The sequence below is a fragment of the Lacerta agilis genome, chromosome 10 (genome assembly GCF_009819535.1).
Source record: "Lacerta agilis isolate rLacAgi1 chromosome 10, rLacAgi1.pri, whole genome shotgun sequence".
NCBI lineage: Eukaryota > Metazoa > Chordata > Lepidosauria > Squamata > Lacertidae > Lacerta > Lacerta agilis.
Window position 1 is genome coordinate 24,600,322 of NC_046321.1, and position 18,516 is coordinate 24,618,837.

At 41.5% G+C, this 18,516-nt stretch overlaps 1 protein-coding gene across 1 annotated transcript in view; it reads right to left on the reverse strand.

Annotated features, from left to right (window-relative positions):
- The window catches only part of LARGE1 (LARGE xylosyl- and glucuronyltransferase 1), a 307,061-nt gene that overhangs the window by 152,098 nt on the left and 136,447 nt on the right, over positions 1-18,516 (reverse strand). Inside the window, exons 3-4 of the mRNA XM_033162533.1 lie at positions 17,036-17,337; positions 2,978-3,060 (exon numbers count right to left, since the gene is read on the reverse strand). Of these exons, the coding sequence (XP_033018424.1) occupies positions 2,978-3,060; positions 17,036-17,337 (385 nt within the window). The remainder of the gene's footprint in view (positions 1-2,977; positions 3,061-17,035; positions 17,338-18,516) is intronic.

Genomic DNA, 18,516 nt, shown 5'->3' on the forward strand with positions numbered 1-18,516 from the left:
GGAGGGCAAAACAGCTCATTGCCACCACTACCATCACGAACTGATGAAGAACTGACTACAACCGGTAAAACTAAATTTCCCAAACAACTCTCCTAAAAATCAGGAGGTAGTTAATATTTGTAAAGGTATAATAAAAGCAACAACAAAAAGTCCCTTAAAAAATCCCTACCTAAGATATTTAACTGTGCTTTGATTTATTAATACTATGAATAAAGAATTAGATGATTATTCATCTCTGTGTATTTTAATCTGGGCTTTTGCTGACAAAAGGTGCTGTTAATTTGGAATTATTGCTTAACCTGAGAAACAAAGTTGCTCAGATATAATTAACAAGGAATTGTAAAGTCTTTTTACAACTCAAGTTATTTTGGCCAACCTTCAACGAGCTGCAAAGTTTGCAGGTGAGCTCTTGCTACTTTGTTGTTTTGACCAAGCAAGCACAGCTGTACTTTTTACTTATATTTATAATATTGCTTATGAATAAAGCCAAAACTGACAGAAAGAGTGGTGAAGATAGGAGAACATTTTTAAAGTTGAACAGAGAGAGATCACTTATAGCGTTCAGTATTATAGTACAGTGGAACCTTGGTTTTCGAACTTAATCCGTTCCGGAAGTCTGTCCGACTCCCGAAACCATTCGAAAATGAAGGTGTGGCTTCCAATTGGCTGCAGAAGCTTCCTGCACTCAAGCGGAAGCCGCGTTGGATGTTCGGCTTTCGAAAAACGTTCAAAACCTGGAACACTTACTTCCGGGTTTTCAGCATTTGGGAGCCAATTTGTTTGTCAGCTAATCCGTTCGAGAACCAAGACATGACTGTACATAGAAAAAGGGCAGCTTTAAATAGTCCCTTCCCAAGAGTGTCACTACAAATACATCCCCTTAGAGCATGATCTGATCTATATTGCAATATAAAAGGTTGTTTCAAAGAGAATTCTTTCTCCTTATCAGTATTGTAGCATAAACAAAGATGTTCAAATCAAATGTGCTCTCTTATCACTGATCCTCTTGTTTTATGTATATTTCTTTATATTTATCATGGAGGGAGTATAAGATTTAAATGCAGAAAAATGAACAGAGCATTCCACTCCACTCCTTTCTCATCTTCCATACCCCTTTTGACCTTACAGGCTATAGTTCATGGCATGGTGTATAAAAACAGAACAACTAATGAAGAAGTTAAGTGGCCCCAGAGAAAGTTTGCACCCCCTGATAAAATCCCTTTCAGAGGCCCTGCATGGATAACACTGATCTGTAGAGACTAGAGATCAGACCACTAGCTTTAGGGTGGGGTGGGGGGGCTTTATGAGCTTTCCAGATGAGTACACACACCAATTAGGCCACAAAAACCCAACAACCAAGCTTTGTTTGAGCAGAACAAATTCTAAGTAAATAGAATGGATTTGGTTTTTATCTTGACTAGGAAAAGTGGCACAATTTCCAGATTTAGCTGTTCCCTGGTGTAGTTCTTGGTAAGAACAGTTTTAGCTCAATGCTGGAAAGCTGGGAGCTTAACTTCCATAGCTGAATACTGAACTAAAGTGATTTTTCACATCTGTTCCAATACAGATCCATCTTTACTACTACATGTCATCTGTAAAATCTTTCCAAGGAAAAACATGAGCAGTTTTCAAATCAAGGCATGTCCACTCAAAATCAGACAGATACCGTGTAAATTGTCACTATTTCTTTCCCTTTTTTTTTTAGTAAAATGAAAAATAATATCAGCTAGAAAAAACATGGATGCCACATGTTCTGTCTGAAGAAGTTATGCAATGAGGAGACTGCGTGATTTGTTGAAGTCTATGTAAGGACGTGGGTGGTGCTGTGGGTTAAATCACAGAGCCTAGGGCTTGCTGATCAGAAGGTTGGCGGTTTGAATCCCCCTGACGGGGTGAGTTCCCGTTGCTCGGTCCCTGCTCCTGCCAACCTAGCAGTTTGAAAGCACGTCAAAGTGCAAGTAGCTCCGGCGGGAAGGTAAACGGCATTTCTGTGCACTGCTCTGGTTCGCCAGAAGCGGCTTAGTCATGCTGGCCACATGACCCGGAAGCTGTATGCCGGCTCCCTTGGCCAATAAAGCGAGATGAGCGCCACAACCCCAGAGTTGTCCGTGACTGGACCTAATGATCAGGGGTCCCTTTACCTTTACCTTTTTTGTAAGGTGATAGCAGCAACAACAAAAAGCTAGGCTGACCATTGCAAGACAAAGCAATAGTGACCAGTGCAAAGCCACATCGTTTTGTAAGGAATGTATTTTTTACAAACTATGTATAATTCAGCTTGATTGCATTTTCAAATTCTGCCTTGCAAGATGCAAATACAGTTAATATTATTTTGCTTGGCTAATATAATATGCTTCATGTATAACTGCACGTATGAATAATTTGGAAGCTTCAGTTTGTGCAGAATAGGGTAGCCTACTGTTAATGGGTTCCTCAAAGAGTATTATAGCACTTCTCCATCATTATTGGATTCCCTACTAGCCTTTGAACACAACTTTTTAAAATAATCTGATGTTGATCTAAAGCCCTTTACTGCTTAGGTGGAAGATATCTAAGAGATGGGTGTATTATGGAAACAGCAAAAACTGATCTTTTCCACCTAAGCAGTAAAGGGCTTTACTGTTGGGTTTAACTATTGAGAGAGAATGTGCCCAAATGTTATTAGAAAAACTTGCTCAGGTGGTGACGCTAACATTTATCAGATAATAGCTATAGAAGTATGCAAACAGGAGAAGCAGCCAGACACACCCAGTGGTAGTACCCATACAGAATTGCTGCCAACTTTATAATGCATGGCAAAGTGCATATAGTACCTAATGCACATTCTTCACAGAGGACATTTAGATTGGACTGGAAAGTATTGTTTGCATGGGCTAGGAACCTGGCATTACCCAAAGACTGTACTGAGAAGAAGCAAAACCTTATTTGATCATGTTTACAAAGATCATTTTTACATGCGACAAGATAAAGGTGTTACCTGTGAAACAATACTGATTTGACGAGTGTGACAACATCCCGACTGGCATTGTATCCAGCACAGACAATGGCGACATGGATTGTCTAAGTAGAAAGAAAGAAAGAAAGAGACAATGAAAGCAAGGGGAATAAGAGCAATTTAATCTTTCACTTTTATTATTCATTAAACAAGAAAACAGTCCCAATATCGAATAATGTCATTTGTTGTGCTTAATGCTCCATCTGACGCTTGTATGTTAAACAGCATGTATGTTAAATATTTGTAACACCATATACATTTGAAATCATTGCTTCAAGGCACCTGAAGTTTTATTATGTAGATTGATAGATATAGATGATATAGATGATAGGTAGGTAGGTAGGTGGATATAGAATATGATGCAGGAAAAGGAGATGGTAAAATTTGTGATAGCTAGCCTTCAGAAGTTCACAAATAAGTTGAGACTTCCCAAGTTTATGACCAAACAAAAACCCTTTCCAGGGAGAGTTCACATGTTGTAGGTCAGGCATAGGCAAACTTGGCCCTCCAGATGTTTTGGGACTACAACTCCCATCATCCCTAGCTAACAGGACCAGTGGTCAGGGATGATGGGAATTGTAGTTCCAAAACATCTGGAGGGCCAAGTTTGCCTATGTCTGTTCTTGGTAGGCAGCTAATAACATCACTGTTATTAATAATGGAGGCTAGATTTGAGATCTGGAAGAGAAGACCCTAGAGAAGGGGGGGGGGGGAAATCCTAGGAATAAAATGAGAAAGTATTTGGAGCCAATAGACAATCCTCCTGACACAAGTACAGGTAAGTACTCAGCTGCATTTATATGCTCTGCTGAGAGAAGCTAAGAAGTGTGTGCCTCTGTGATACCAGGTCTACAAAAGACGGCTTAAATGGCTACTGGCCACAATGGGCTATGTGGGAGGCAGAACGCCTCTGGATACCAGTTGCTGGGGATCACAAGTGGAGGGAGCGTTGCTGCATTCAGATCCTGCTTGTGGGCTTCCCATAGGTATCTAGCTGGCTGCTGTGAGAAGAAGATGCCGAATGAACCTTTGACCTGATCCAACAGGGCTTTTCTTATGTTCTCACAACTATACTGAAGTTATGTATCAATGTGTTTTACAAAACATGAAATCCCAACTGCAATTTCTAGCCTTGGGATGCTTTGCCTGGTTTGCATTCTTCCTAATGAAGGTACATGTCAGTAGGTAGGTAGGTAGGTTTATTTCGGCAATGTGGCCCACATCACATCATAAAACACATTCATCATAATACACACAGAGTAAAACAGTTTAACAAACTTAAACAATACAGTACGAAAACAATTTTAAAACAACCCATTTGCACCCTTCCATCTAAATCACACTGAGATCTGAGTAGTCCAACTGAACTAGTTTTTTTAAATTAAAATAAAAATCTGTTAAAAATTAATTTATCAGCTATTTTATCGCCCCAATAATAGGTCTTAATTATTTTCTGCATTGTCATAAATCGGAAGAGAACCATTCCTCTTCTTTGTAAATAGCACATTAGTCAAAAACCTAGCAACCATATGGGTTCTATTTGGTTCCTCATCATTTAATAAGTAGATTAATTTAGCATCCTGAGTTCCATCTTGGGTTTTCTTCAAAAGTGGAACCAAAAATTTGGACCGAGCTGCCGAATGAATTGGACAGCAAAAAAATATATGCTGTAAGGATTCTATGGAACCAGTATTACAGTCGCAAAGGAGGGAGATTTGACCATTGGAAAGTCTATTGCTCAAAACATTTGATGGGAAAACATTAAATCTGGCTTTTAAGAAGGCATACCTATACCTCACAACAGAGAGATTGGTTAAGTAGTGTGGTAGTTTCTTTGGTGGTAATAGGCCTAAGTTAGATGGTGAGCAAGTTCCGTGACTTGTCAGAGAGGTAAGCTGAAGATCAGTCTCCTCTAACTTTTGAGAAAAAGCTCTTTTGGCTGAGACTAAGTCCAGTTCCAGGAGATCGGATGGGGATAACCCAATGTCCACAAGTTTATTATGTATAGCTTTCAACCAAGGACTAGAGAAGCCATCTCTCCAAAGACATTGGATCAGGTGGAGATTAGGAAGTCTATGCCACAATGATAGCCAGTAGCTTAAAATACGTTTCCATAAAATGGTTCCTAGTGATGGTACATTTAATTCTAGTCGTATAGCTGAATTGCTTACGCATCTGGGTAATTTTAACAACCTTCTCAAAAACTGATTTTGGATTGTCTCCAGAAGGGTTAGGTTAACAAAGGGTCCCCATAGAGGAATCGCGTACGCCAATGTTGCAATCACTTTAGCATTGAAAACCTTTAGCGCAGATGGAACGTGGAATGCCCCATCTAAAAAGAAAAAGCGGAGAAGCGCAAAGGCAGAGTTCTTGGCTCTGTTTGATGTATAAGTAACATGTGTTTTCCAGCCCATATTATACTGTAAATAAACATCCAAATACTGAAATTTAAAAACCTGCTCAATGGTTATCCCATCTATTTTCCAATTATATGTTCTTCGGCTATTTGAGAAAATTAGAACTTTAGATTTAACATGGTTTATTGTAAGGGAATTAGACTTACAATATAGACCAAAAATCTTTAGAGCTCTCCTTAAACCAATTCTTGAAAAGGATAAAATCACCGCATCATCGGCATACAGTAAAAGGGGGCAACGATATTGAGCAAGATGAGGGGCATGAATATTTTCTTGAGATTCTATCAGGGGAATTCTCATATCACAGATAAAAAGGTTAAAAAGAAAAGGAGCAAGTATGCATCCCTGACGCACTCCCCTGTTAATAGGAACAGAGTTTGATAGGTCGCCAGCAGGGGTAAGTCTAACCCTGGCAGCTGACCCATTATGCAGTTGAGTTATTAGCCACAAAAGCCTTCTATCAATTCCCCATCTGGCCAGTTTTTCCCATAGTAGTTCTCTAGGGATGCTATCAAAAGCAGCCTTCAGGTCAATAAAGGCCGCACAAAGTTGGCCTCTATTTGGGGAAGAGTACTTACGGATTAAATGATATAGAACCACCGCATGATCAGTGGTAGATTGGTGCTGTCTAAATCCTGCTTGTTCTGGACCAATCAGGTTACTGTCATCTGCCCATTTAGTGAGCTTATTTAACAAAAAACGGGCATAAATTTTCCCAACTATGGACAATAAACTGATGCTCCTATAGTTCCCTGGGTCCTCTGGTGACCCTTTTTAAAAATTGGGATAATGATTGCATCCTTCCATATTTTTGGAACTTTACCACTGTTGTTAACTGCATCAAATATGGTAGCCAAAACTTTTGCCCACCAATCTGCATGGGTTTTTATGGCTTCCGCCGGGATGAGATCTGGGCCCGGGGCTTTACCATTTTTAAGTTCAAATATAAGATCTAAAACTTCATCTGGGTCCGTTGGAGGCCAAAGAGGAAGATGATTATATAAATCATCATTTAAATTAGTAGTAATATCAGGTAAAGTAAAGTAGTTTCTTAGGAAGGATTCCCATATTGGTGCAGAAATGACTGATAGAGGATAATTTCTGGATTTGCAGTTGATCAGAAGCCAAAACTGGCGGGAATCACGAGAATTTGAGGCAGCCACCAATGCCTGCCATCTGTTCAATCGCCATTCCTGTTTGGCCCTTTTTTGTGATTGTTTATACAGGGATTTTGCCTGATGGTATTCTTTGGGGAGCACATCTGCTCCAGAAATTTTATAGTCATTATAAATGGTACTTAGGATTTGTCTGGCATATTTGCAGTCAGAGTTAAACCAAGGGGCGCCCCTCCTGTGATGGATTCGGTTCACCTGATGGTCCGGAACGGTAAAAAAAGAAGTAAGCTCATCCGAAAGATTAACAAAGAGATTAATAATTTGTTGTTGGTCGTAGGGAGTTGAGACGAAGCTTGAATAGGTTTGTATTATCGTCTGATGAAAGAAATCAGAGTATCTTTGGGCCTGCACTGCAGACCATTTTGTACCTTTAACTCTTGTAGCCGCACTTATATCCATATATGTGGGATGCCTTTCTTCAACTAGGTCCCAATCAGTCCGCATTTTAGCGACTAAGGGGAGATGGTCACTTAGCTGCACATTATCGACTTTAAAATATAGAAATTTAGGAAATGCATCTTTAGATACTATAAAATAATCTAAAACACTGTTGCTTGTTGAACTTAAGTGGGTAAATTCACCCGGAATGTCCGGGGGACAATTCCCGTTTAAAATTAACAAATTTAAACGTAAAATTAAATGATAAAGGAGGGTGCCTGCCACATTCACCCTAGAGTCTTTGGATTTTCTGTGGGTATGATGGGAGAAATCAGTAATCTGCTGAACAGGAGTGATCCACCATTTAGCTTTACAGAGAGAGTCCCAATTTGCAGCGATACGCGCGTTAAAATCTCCTCCCAACACTGAGAGGGTATCTGGATATTTAATATAACAAAAGGTAAGATGGTTTTCCAGAGTTTCCCATCTGGAATGTAAGTCCGCTATTTGGCCTCCTGGAGGAAGATATACATTAGTAACTAATAACTCAAATTTACTGTTTGAAATCAAACCTGAAATCACAAAAGGGGGAGAAGATTTAATAAGGGTGAGTTTGGCGTGTAGTTTTAGAGACATTGCTATAGCCAAGCCACCCCTAGCCCGTCCACCTTTAAGGGACCGGGCTGCTGGAAGTGAGATAATTTCGTATCCATTAATTCTCAATGAGTCCTCTTCCCAAGTCTCCTGTAAAAGGATTATTTGAAATTGGTTCAAGAATTTTAAGAATTCAGGGTCTGATTTCTTCCTCCTCCACCCTGCAATATTCCAACATAGGAATGAAAGCAAATGGTGTTCTGATTGATTATTTGATGGTCAAAAAGGGGGAGGGGGGGAGTCAGGAATTGAAGGGTTCTCAGTTCTGAAGAAGTCAGTAATTTTGCCCGACAAGGTAGATTTTTTGGGCATGGTAGCCTGATGAGTAAGACCGCTTGTTACCCTAGAGATGGATTCTCGACTTGACATGTAAAGTTTGTCATTTGGAGTTTGTATAATTTTGTTAATACGTCCTATCGGATCTTCAACAATAATATCTTGGGACATGTTCAGCTTACTCACATTAGAAGAAAATGGCTTAATACAATTGGATACCCGCATGTCCGTGCTAAGCACTTTATATGGGGTACCCAATTCGGACTCGTTAAGTTCTCTCATTTTATCCCAGGCTGACGAAGTAGCTATATTTGCCTCGGAGGGAAGTTGTATGGGAGATGGGACTGAAGGGGAACTTTTCACCTCCGGCTTGTTGGAAAGTGGGTTCATCTCTGCAGCTACCTGCCGGCAGAGAGGGGCAGATGGTTTTCCAACCCACAACTCTAGCTCATGATGGTATAGACGGGGGGCAGAGTTTGAAGCACAATCAAGCGGGTTTTGCATGTCAGTAAAATTTACATGTCAGTAAAATTTGTGCACAGAACACATCTGTCTGGGGTTCTTTAGCTGTGATTCCTGCACTGCAGGAATTCTATGAATCCAAGAATCATGGACACGGGGAAGTGCCATCCTGCTGGAGGATATGGGAAAGGTAAGAAAAGCTCATGTTTCCTTTAGCAGCAGCCCTCCAGCCCCCATGAATTGGAAATAGGGTTGCTATAGGGTTGATTCTTGTGAGCAGAATCAAGGCAAGAAGTATCCCATCATCACACAAAGAGCCCAGCAAAAAGTGCCGCCCAGTTGATCTCAACCAAGGAACAAATAAACTAACCACAGGGAAGATACCTCTCAATAGCTGATCCCACTGAAAATCATAGACCTGTGGTTTAATTCTAAGCACGCCCCTAGTCTTGTTGTTGTTGTTGTTGTTGTTAAGATTTGAGAGGCTGCCATTTTTAACAGAGAAGTACTCCAGCCAGCCATACTCCAAGCTGATTTTTCCATGTGGCTGCGTGCTTATGTAGTTAAGTCTGCTTCTTTTTGATTGGATTTCTAAAGGGCTTTTGTTTTGTTTTTAATACCACAATCTGAATTATGGCAGTATTGTCTTTTCTTCTTCTTCTTCACCAAAACCCATACAAACAACAGAGACCACTGGTGTAGATCTCTGTCCCAAAACTCAGTGATACTTCATGGATTAGTCAGACTCAATACTGAATGTACTCTCCTCCTTAATTGTTTTAGCTTTCCTTTAACAATTTCTTATACAACACACTGACTCTCACATATACAAAGAAGCAAATAATCACATCAAGGTATGTCCTCTAAGGCCTGAAAAAGAAAACAGAAGAAACATCCCTGTTATTTTTCATTTTAATTACTTTGACATTATTGTCTTTTTTTTGCTGAAACTCGTGTAAACAGCAGAGACAGCTGGTTCAAATCTCACCAGGTGGCCTTGAGAACACGAAGTCCCGCTGAAACGAGACTAAAGGTCCATTTTGTTCATCATCCTGTTCCCAGCAGTGGCTAGCCAGATGCCTGTGGGAAGTCTCAACTAGGGCTTGAAGGCAGCAACTCCCCCCATTGTATATCCCCCAGGAATGCTATACTTCCTTTGCAACACAGTGATTACATTCTATCTTCCATCAATTTCTCTACTCTTTTTATAAACTATCTAAGATAGTGGCTATAATCACTTCTTGGGGCAATCAATTCCATAAGAGAAATGATTCCTTTTGCCTCTCCTGAACCTACCACCCAACTATTTCATTTGTAACAAATTGCGTAATTAGGACAAAAACTTATCTACTCTTCTCTAGTATTCATAAATTTATGAACTATAATGCCCTCCCTTGGTTATATTTTTTCTTAAACAAAGAAGCATCTTAGAAAACTCTCTGAAATTTCAGGAGCTCTTTTCTGTATCCTTCCCAGTACTAGGATACCCTCCTGAGGCGAAAGAGCTGGAACTGTACAAGATGAAGACACTCCACAGAAGACATGCCCATTCCTAATAATTCCCCATATTAAATTTGCCTTTTTCAGTGCTGCTGCACACTGAGTTGATATTTTTAAGTGAGCTCTCCATCATGAAACCAAAAGAACTTCCATAGTGAAGGCCTATTCAAATAGTTCATTTAACCCCTCTCTTTTTCAGTTCTCCTTTAATGCTACTGTCGTCTGAAAGCTCTTGTTACTCCCATTTTTAAAAAATATTTAACATTTTCACAACATTTAGCAATTTTGTCCTCCAGTAAACTCAATCCTCCAAATGGGAATACTAGTAATTTACTGTTGTTGAAAAGCCAGACATATGAATCAAAAATTGTTTTGGGAACAAAATTGCTAATGTTGTTGAAGAATAACATTTATTCAATTTTTACTTGAATGGATTATATAACTCAATGGGCTAGGGTGGCCCACTGGAATGTGGAGTTAACCCGGGCTATTGACTGTCTGGCTCTGAAGTGCCCTCTCCGATTGCATGGAGTCCAGACAGCCCCGTGGTTTTCCACAGACCTGAGGGTAATGAAACAATCACTGAGATGACTAGAGCGTCGGTGGTGGAAAACTCATTCTGAATCTGACCAGACACGGGTTAGAGCTCAACATCGAGCCTACTAAGTGGTAATAGCTACGGCGAAGAAGATCTTCTTCGCTGCCTCTATTGCACCTGCAGAAAACAGCAGCAGGAGACTCTTTCAGGTAGTTCGCAATTTAACGGAACCACCTGCTCCATCGGGGCCCAATACAGGCGACATGATCTCCTGCAATGATTTTGCAAAGTTTTTTGCAGATAAAGTCGCTCAGATTTGGAAAGAGGTAGACTCCACCGTGGGAGCAGGGCCGGGGCAGGAGAGTGCTAGAGTCCTGTCTAGTCAAGTTGCATGGGATCAATTCCAATCTGTTACCTCCGAGGACTATTGTATTTTAATATTTTGTTGCAAGCCACCCAGAGTGGCTGGAGAAACCTAGCCAGATGGGTGGGGTATACCAGTAAATAAATAAATAAACAAACAAACAAATAAAAATAATTATTATTATTATTGGCAGGACAATTGAAATATTAAAAAAGGGGATTGTAACAAGGAGACATGTAAAATCCAACACCACATGCAGGAATGGGAAGCTGGACTTGAGCTGCAACATGAAGTAACAAAGGGAATAGAGATTCTGTAGTCAGATGCTCTGTAAGTCATTACCTATAGCATTTCTCAAAATATGATCCTCAGAATCTTAAAGAAGTTTTATTTTTATTATGATGAAGAGTGCATAGGCATTCCTTTTTTAAAACCCAGAGGGTCTCAATCCTTGGCGTATGCTTCTAAGCAGAAATGTCGCAAAGCCAACTCTGCCACCTCCCTCCCAAGAGTCCACCAAGTTTATCTAGAATAGAGGAAGTGTGTCAGCACTCAATTTCCTACCAAGGAGAGAGGTGAGCTGAGACTCCAGGTCTCTGCTGGGAATGTGACTTTCCACTGATGGAGACCCTTTGTCAGAAACTGATGTAGCAACATCACATTCCTACTTGGGACACTGACTTGGATTCCTAGCTCCCTTGGCAGCAAAGGGCACTCCATTGAGGTGCTTGAACACTGTCTTCCTTCCCATGCCAGTGTGGTGGATCTATGGGTGGTGATGGTGGCGGTAACATTTCAGCTGCAGGTTCAAGTGAGCTATGCTTCACATCTATTTCTGACAAGCTGAACAGAGGCACTTGCTTTTTGGGGGTGCCTCTATCAGATTACTCCTGGCCCTCCCAAACAATGCCATAAGAGGGCTAGTGTTGATTTATCTCTCTGTTTTCTGCTATATCACACAATCCTCCCCTTAACCTCCCTCTTCTGGCCTTAATTCTCCCCTACCTTGAGGAAAAGGAAGCTAAAATAATGTCTTATTATGGATGGGGGTGTGTGTGGAGTGAAATAGGACCTCTCTTGTAAACACATAACTGGCATTTCCAGTAATAGGATAAATGATGAGAACCCAGAAGGCAAATCTGATAATAAGGATGTTTAAATTAAGCTTACATTCTGTCGCTGAATTACTGTGTGAATCTTTTAAGAGGAAAAAGTTAAAGCTATTTCATTATCAAAAGACTGTGTGGTTAAGATAGGTGCATGGTGAGAGCGGGGAAGTTTCATGTTTTACATAACCATTGCCTGGGGCATAACACTAATCCCCTGCTGAGCAAGTAAATTTACTGGTAAAAGTCATTATAATCTGGAAGGCTATCTAATCTAGTCACCCCTTTTAGCAGCTATTCCCTTGTCCAAAATTGGCTGCAGCACATATACCTCTAGGCCTTAAGAGATTCAGCCATCCAAATTTCTGCAGGAGCACAAGAAAGATTGGAGAGAGCTGAAATAATCTTTCAATAACTCAGTGCTTTCTAGGTGTTTTGGAATGCATGCAGCTCCCATCAGCAGATGGGGCTGACGGCCATTGTAGTCCAAAGAATTTGGAGGGCACCAGGTTGGAGAAAACTGCTTCGTGTGTATTTCCTAGTAAAGCAAACAGTAATCTCCTAATCCCACCCCTGCAAAAAAAAAACAAAACTTTAAAATGATCTGCAAGATCTCAAAAGCATGTAAATATCATTATCAAGCGGCTGCTGAGGAAATATGCCCTAAGTGAATTACTTTAACAAGACATTGGAAGAAGATAGTGGAAGGTTTTCTTGCCACTGAATAAGACTGCATGTCGAATGCACTGGACATATTATATACCACAACAGATTTCTGGATTTCACAGATCTTTTAGCTTTCACAGATTTTTTTCCCATAGCTGTCAACAACAACAGCTTCATTTTTCATCCACCCTCTGCCTACCATATCTAATAATGATGCACCATCATCATATTGCAAATCATCTGCCAACAATACCCTTCTTCGTTCTGTGTAGGACAAATGGCAAAGCAATTAATGGGCATAAATCTAACATCAGAAATAGCAATAACAACAACAACAAAAAACCAGTGGGACATTTTAACCTCCCAATATAATCAGGATTGACTTTAAGGTGGCTATACTAGAACCAGGAAACATCAAAGGTAGACTACAATTTGAAAACCCTGAATTACAATTCATCAAGAGGTTCAGTGTGGACAGAATAGAAGCAATGGATTTTTCCACCACATTACATGTGTTAGGTGGCTTACGAAAGCCAGGATGCCTGTGTCATCAACTACCATTTTGTTTTTGTGACCAGCCACTTTTAATAACAAAATGATCACAGTCTGTAATTTTCTGCATTTCATATCCTTCTGCTGCAACAGAACACAGCCACCTATCTGGAAATTATCAAATCCCTGTTCCATTTCACTGGATTCTGCTTGCAGAAGACAGATAATCTCTCCAAGTGATGATGTCACATCATGCAAAGTGAATCAAGGGAAAGAAAAGGGACTGTTGATTTGGGCGACAAACAAATATCCTGCAACATCTAGTGATAACTGTAGGTGTGCTAAAATGAGGATACCCCTGTATGTGTTCTTTCATTTTCTACCTATTGTCTGGTCTCCTGATTCCTGGGGAGTGGGGGGATGTTAATTGAATTCCTTAATGTTAACCCAGGGAACTGATGTCCTTGCCAAGGAAACGATGACTTCTTAGCATCCCTTGCATCTGATGGGTTTTATTAGGTAGGTGAGGGAATATAATTAACTATATTTTATCCCCCTGCAAACCTATGTGTGTTGGTTAACAGACAAAAGAATCAGACAAAAGAATTACTACTGGCATTTAAAAGCGCGGGAATGAGCAGAGTTTAAATCTCATCTTAAGCAGTTTAATTGGAAGCAAAGGAATTAGCTGCTAGGCTGATTTCCCACTTTGTTACCCTGTTAGTCAAAGGAACAGGCTACAGACTGAAAAGGAAGTTTAAAGCATATATTTTACCCACAGGCAAGCATTTGTCCTTAGCAGCAACAGCATTAAAAGTAAATGCAGGTAAAATACTTTTGTTTACAGCAAAACCAGCTGCAGGCATGCTGGAGCAATAAGAGGCATGTCTTCCTCCACAGCTGGCTTAAGAGAGGGGTGGGGAGAGAAGGAACAGGAAATGCTTCTTTTGCTTTTTCCCAGGAGAGGAGGGGAAATGACATCACACAGAGCCTTCTCTGCCAATTACATCTCTATGGTCTAAGTCTGCCTATCAGCAATGCAGTGCTAAGTCCTTAACCCCTTCACATGCTAACCAGCAAGAATATGCATTGTTAGATTTGACTACCTATCTCCCACAGTCTCACCTAGGTGAGCATAGGATTTCTCCCTCTCTGATTCCTACAGTTTCAGATCAAACTCACAAAAAGTAGAAAATAAAAGGAGTAGTCTGGATACTACAAAGGCAAATCATCCTCATCATCCCGTACTCTTTTATTGACTTATGTAAATAATCTATAGACCACCTACCATTTGGGAAATATTGTGGTGGTGTAAAAATTCCCTTGACAAAAATGACTCAGAAGACAGTTACCATATAACCCTATGCATTCAGTGAGATTTCTCTTTGTGAAGTGGGCACAGGAGGCAGATCTAGAACTACCAAGAGATTTCCTTTCAGTTGTTAAGTTTTGGTTTTGTTGATTGGTTGGAGTTTTGTGTGTGTGTGTGTGTGTGAGAGAGAGAGAGAGAGAGAGAGAGAGAGAGAGAGAGAGATTCTAGCCAGCTGTTCCCATCTACACTTTGAAATTAGGAGGCGAGCTTCTCAATAGCTGCTTGCAGCTATTTTCAGAACTTGCCATTGTTTATTGATTTCTCCTTGGTGTATTCTGTTAAGTGCCCTCAAAAAAAACTTGGCTTTCTTCTACTCAAGTGAGGTATCACCTCCTCCCAGCTCCTTTTGCAATTGAATGGATATAGTTCACAAAATGAGAGTGAGTGACAATCACAAATACATCTTGGAAGAAAGAACACAATGGAGTCAGTGATGCTGTGTAACAACCGTGAAAACCATTGTCATATTTACCGCTGCACATCTTTGGGGAAACTGACACATTTTCAAGGTCTAAATGAAGCTGACATGTCTGCTGTATTCAGCAGGTCTTAGAAGGTCTGTGGAGTCTGATAGAGGAGTAAGCTTGCACCCACTTGTTTCCAAATGACTTTGAAGTCAACTAAACAAACTCTGGGGAAAACACACTCAAAAGCTTGGGGAAATAACCTACCTCCCTGATCCCCAAGAGTCCCTCCTTGCTAGTCCCCCCAAAACATCCTCCTCCCTTACCTCTTGCTTTAATTCCAGCACCTAGTATCTCCAACCATTGACCATGCTGACTGGGGTTGATTGGAGTTGCAGTGTGAAATAGCCAGAGGGTGCCATGTTGGGGAAGCATTCCTAAGGGGGAAGGGGGGGGGAGGATGTTTAGGAGACTGAAGCATTGGCAGGAAAGGTGTTTGGGGAACAAGAAGGGAAACCAGGCATAGGCAAACTCAGCCCTCCAGGTGTTTTGGGACTACAACTCCCATCATCCCTAGCTAACAGGACCAATGGTCAGGGATGATGGGAATTGCAGTCCCAAAACATCTGAAGGGCTGAGTTTGCCCATGCCTGATTTAGGGGCTTTCAAAACCTGCCTCTCATTTAAGGTAGGATTTTGCAAGCCCTCTGAGCCTGACTTGAGGGAATTTTGCTAGCATCCTTCTTAAACAGTATGAGGAGAGGAACCATGCCTGTGAATATGTGCGAGAAATTGAAGATATGGAAATTAGACAGGAGAGTTAGGATACCTATGGGAACTGCGGGGAATTATAATAGACTATCTTTCCTGATTTGGTGTCAATGTAATCATCACTTATAGGGTGTTCATAATTTGCACACAACAGGTTACATTCAAATAATTTCTACAACCTTATAAAAGTAGAGACAGTCCCATTTTGAAGATAAACTGAGGATAAGTAAAAATGACAGATCAAAACCAGCCTATTGCATCAGGCACCCTGGGTAGATTTTACATTGTGATCTTAAAGTAATCGGTGGACCAAGTTTAACAAACTTCCCACTGGATTTTGAAGATTGTGGTGCAACAGAAGCCATTAAATTAGACAATATCATTGATACAAACATCAATGTTGTCCTATGGAACTTGCCAGCATTTTACTGAGTTGCTGTCCTTGGACATGATGGTACTCTACCAACTCTTAACTACAAATTTATCTTATGCCATATAAGCAAATGTCTTTTCTCTTTAATATCACTTTTATTTCCAGTCTTTCTCATACTTTTGTGTTCAAATAATATGGATTCTGCACTGCTTCCAACTTTCCTGACACCAAATTACATATCAACAAGCACAAAGCATCACCACTGACATGACTTGCTTGCTTCCACAAAAGGAGAGAATATATATGGAATCTATAAAAATTATTTGCCGGTGCCCCCATGTCGTGGGTATAGAAGGCCCCAATAAAGCCAACCATTTCTCAACAGAGCAGGATAAGGGAACCTGTTTGCAACCTGCAAGCTTCATTCCTTCATTGGCAATGTCTTGGTGGCTGCATGCCAGAAGCTGGTAGAGCCAGAAGCAAAAAAATGGGCAGTTACAAAATACATTTTAATCCATATGCAGTTTAGACAGCAGGAATGTGCTACTATATACAGGGCCGGCACGTCCTTTTAGGCGAACTAGGCAATTGCCTAGGGTGCCAAAATGGAGGGGGTGCTGGCCAGCCTTGGGCGGGACGGGCGAGCAGCAGCTCTCCGCTACAGCGGAGAAACTGCTGCTTGCCTCTCCACCCCCCCCCACCCCCCGCTAAAGCAGGCTTTGGCGGGGGCGACAGAAGGTGGTTCGCCTAGGGTGCAAGAAGCCCCAGCACTGGTCCTGACTATATAATCCTGTTTCATGTTGGCATGCAAGCCAGAAACTTCTCAGAGCACAGAAAGCTTAGGTAGACAGGTGTGACTCTTACCTTCGTACAATAGGTGCATTCCAGCAACCCAGTTAGGGGTCAGAGGTTTCTATACCCACATGCATCTCTCCACCCTGCTAAACAGTTCAAGGACCCATTCAAGCCAGACAAAAGCACTCAAAGAAGCTGCAGAGCATGGTTGTCCCTTTCTCACACATGCATCCATGGAAAAGTTGGCCAGTCAAACACTGAGAAGCATGGCCTGAGATGTAAGAACAATCTACCTACCTCACACTTCTCCACTGCTGGCTGTTGTCCGCACTCTGAGCTGTTACCTGCCACGATGCCAGCTCGTAGACTCTCACTGTCCCCAGTCCCTTCCTCCATGGAATAAGTTTTTGAGTGGTTGCCTCGGCGATGGGACAGGCCCCGGCTCTGCACAAGACTGAGCTGCTTGCGAAGTGCCCGGTTTTCCTCTTCCACTTCTCGCATGCGTACCTCCAGGCTCTCTCTTTCACGTTGACTTGTGGCTGTGTAACGAGGGCTGTGGGGCTGAGATTCAATTGGAGACAATGACACTGGCTTTCCATCTAGGATGAAAGGAGTGGGGAAAGAGACAGTGATACAAAGGACATTTAAAATTTAGGTTTCAAAAAGGAACAGAGAGAACCTTTTTCTGTAATTGCTTAAAAAAAAAAACCTATGCAGATGACTAACCGAATATATCAATTACCATTAGGTCACTGGAGGAAGAAGGGGGGTGCGGTCCGCCCCAGGTGTCATCCCTGAGGGGGGTGACATCGCCCCCTGCCCCCTGGGGTACTCACCATAGGTGGCGCCCCTGTGGGCAGCTAGCCCTGCTCCTGCAGGTGGCTGGCTCCACTCCCGGGTGCACAGCATGTGCGCCACTCCGGGTGCCAGAGTAGCTAGCTCCGCCTCTGTGTTAGGTATTTCCTATCTTTCTTGTTATATATGTGATGTAGTTGATGCTTGTTTGAGTCTGTCTCAAGGCCTTCTGATAATGTAAGACTGTAGAAACCATAATAGGCAACCAAGTTCTACTTAGAGTAGATTAATTAAGATTAATGGACCCAAGTTGGTCCTGTCCACAATTTTCAATAGGTCTCCTCTGAGTACAACTAACATTGGATACAACCTATGTAGGAAGACCAGAAATACATGAGAAACCGCACTCTGGCATCAAACTTAGGTGGCATCACCACCAGAGCATTACTGTCGTTCTTGTCATCTGATCCTGTGCCTGCCATATGCTTTGCTATTGTTGTAGCATTACCAATGTGATGTGGAAGAGAGTTGCAACAGAACAAAAGTCACACCAATCCTGTAACTCAGGAATCAGGTCAGAGTGGCACCTTCTGTCTTGTTCAGTAGCTAGTTATTCTGCAAATATAAGTGAGTTGCACACAAAACCCATGTCACTTTCTTTGGAAGTGATGGGTCATGGCAAACCCACTTCTCTCTAGCGCCAACATGATAGATTTGTTGTGAGGCCTGGTTACAATCATTGCAATCTCTCTCTGCATCATGGATTTCAATCAAACAGCTTGTCTGAAACGTAGGAAGGTTTGTAAGTTAAGAGATATCTGTTGCATGGTGACAAAGATGTGCTCTCCCAAGCCCACAGCATGTTCGCACTCCTGTCTCAACAACGTCTACGCTGGCTTGGTCATGTCCACAGAATGGAAGATGGCAGGGTCCCCAAGGACCTGCTCCACAGGGAGTTGGGTTCAGGCACCTGGGCAATTGGC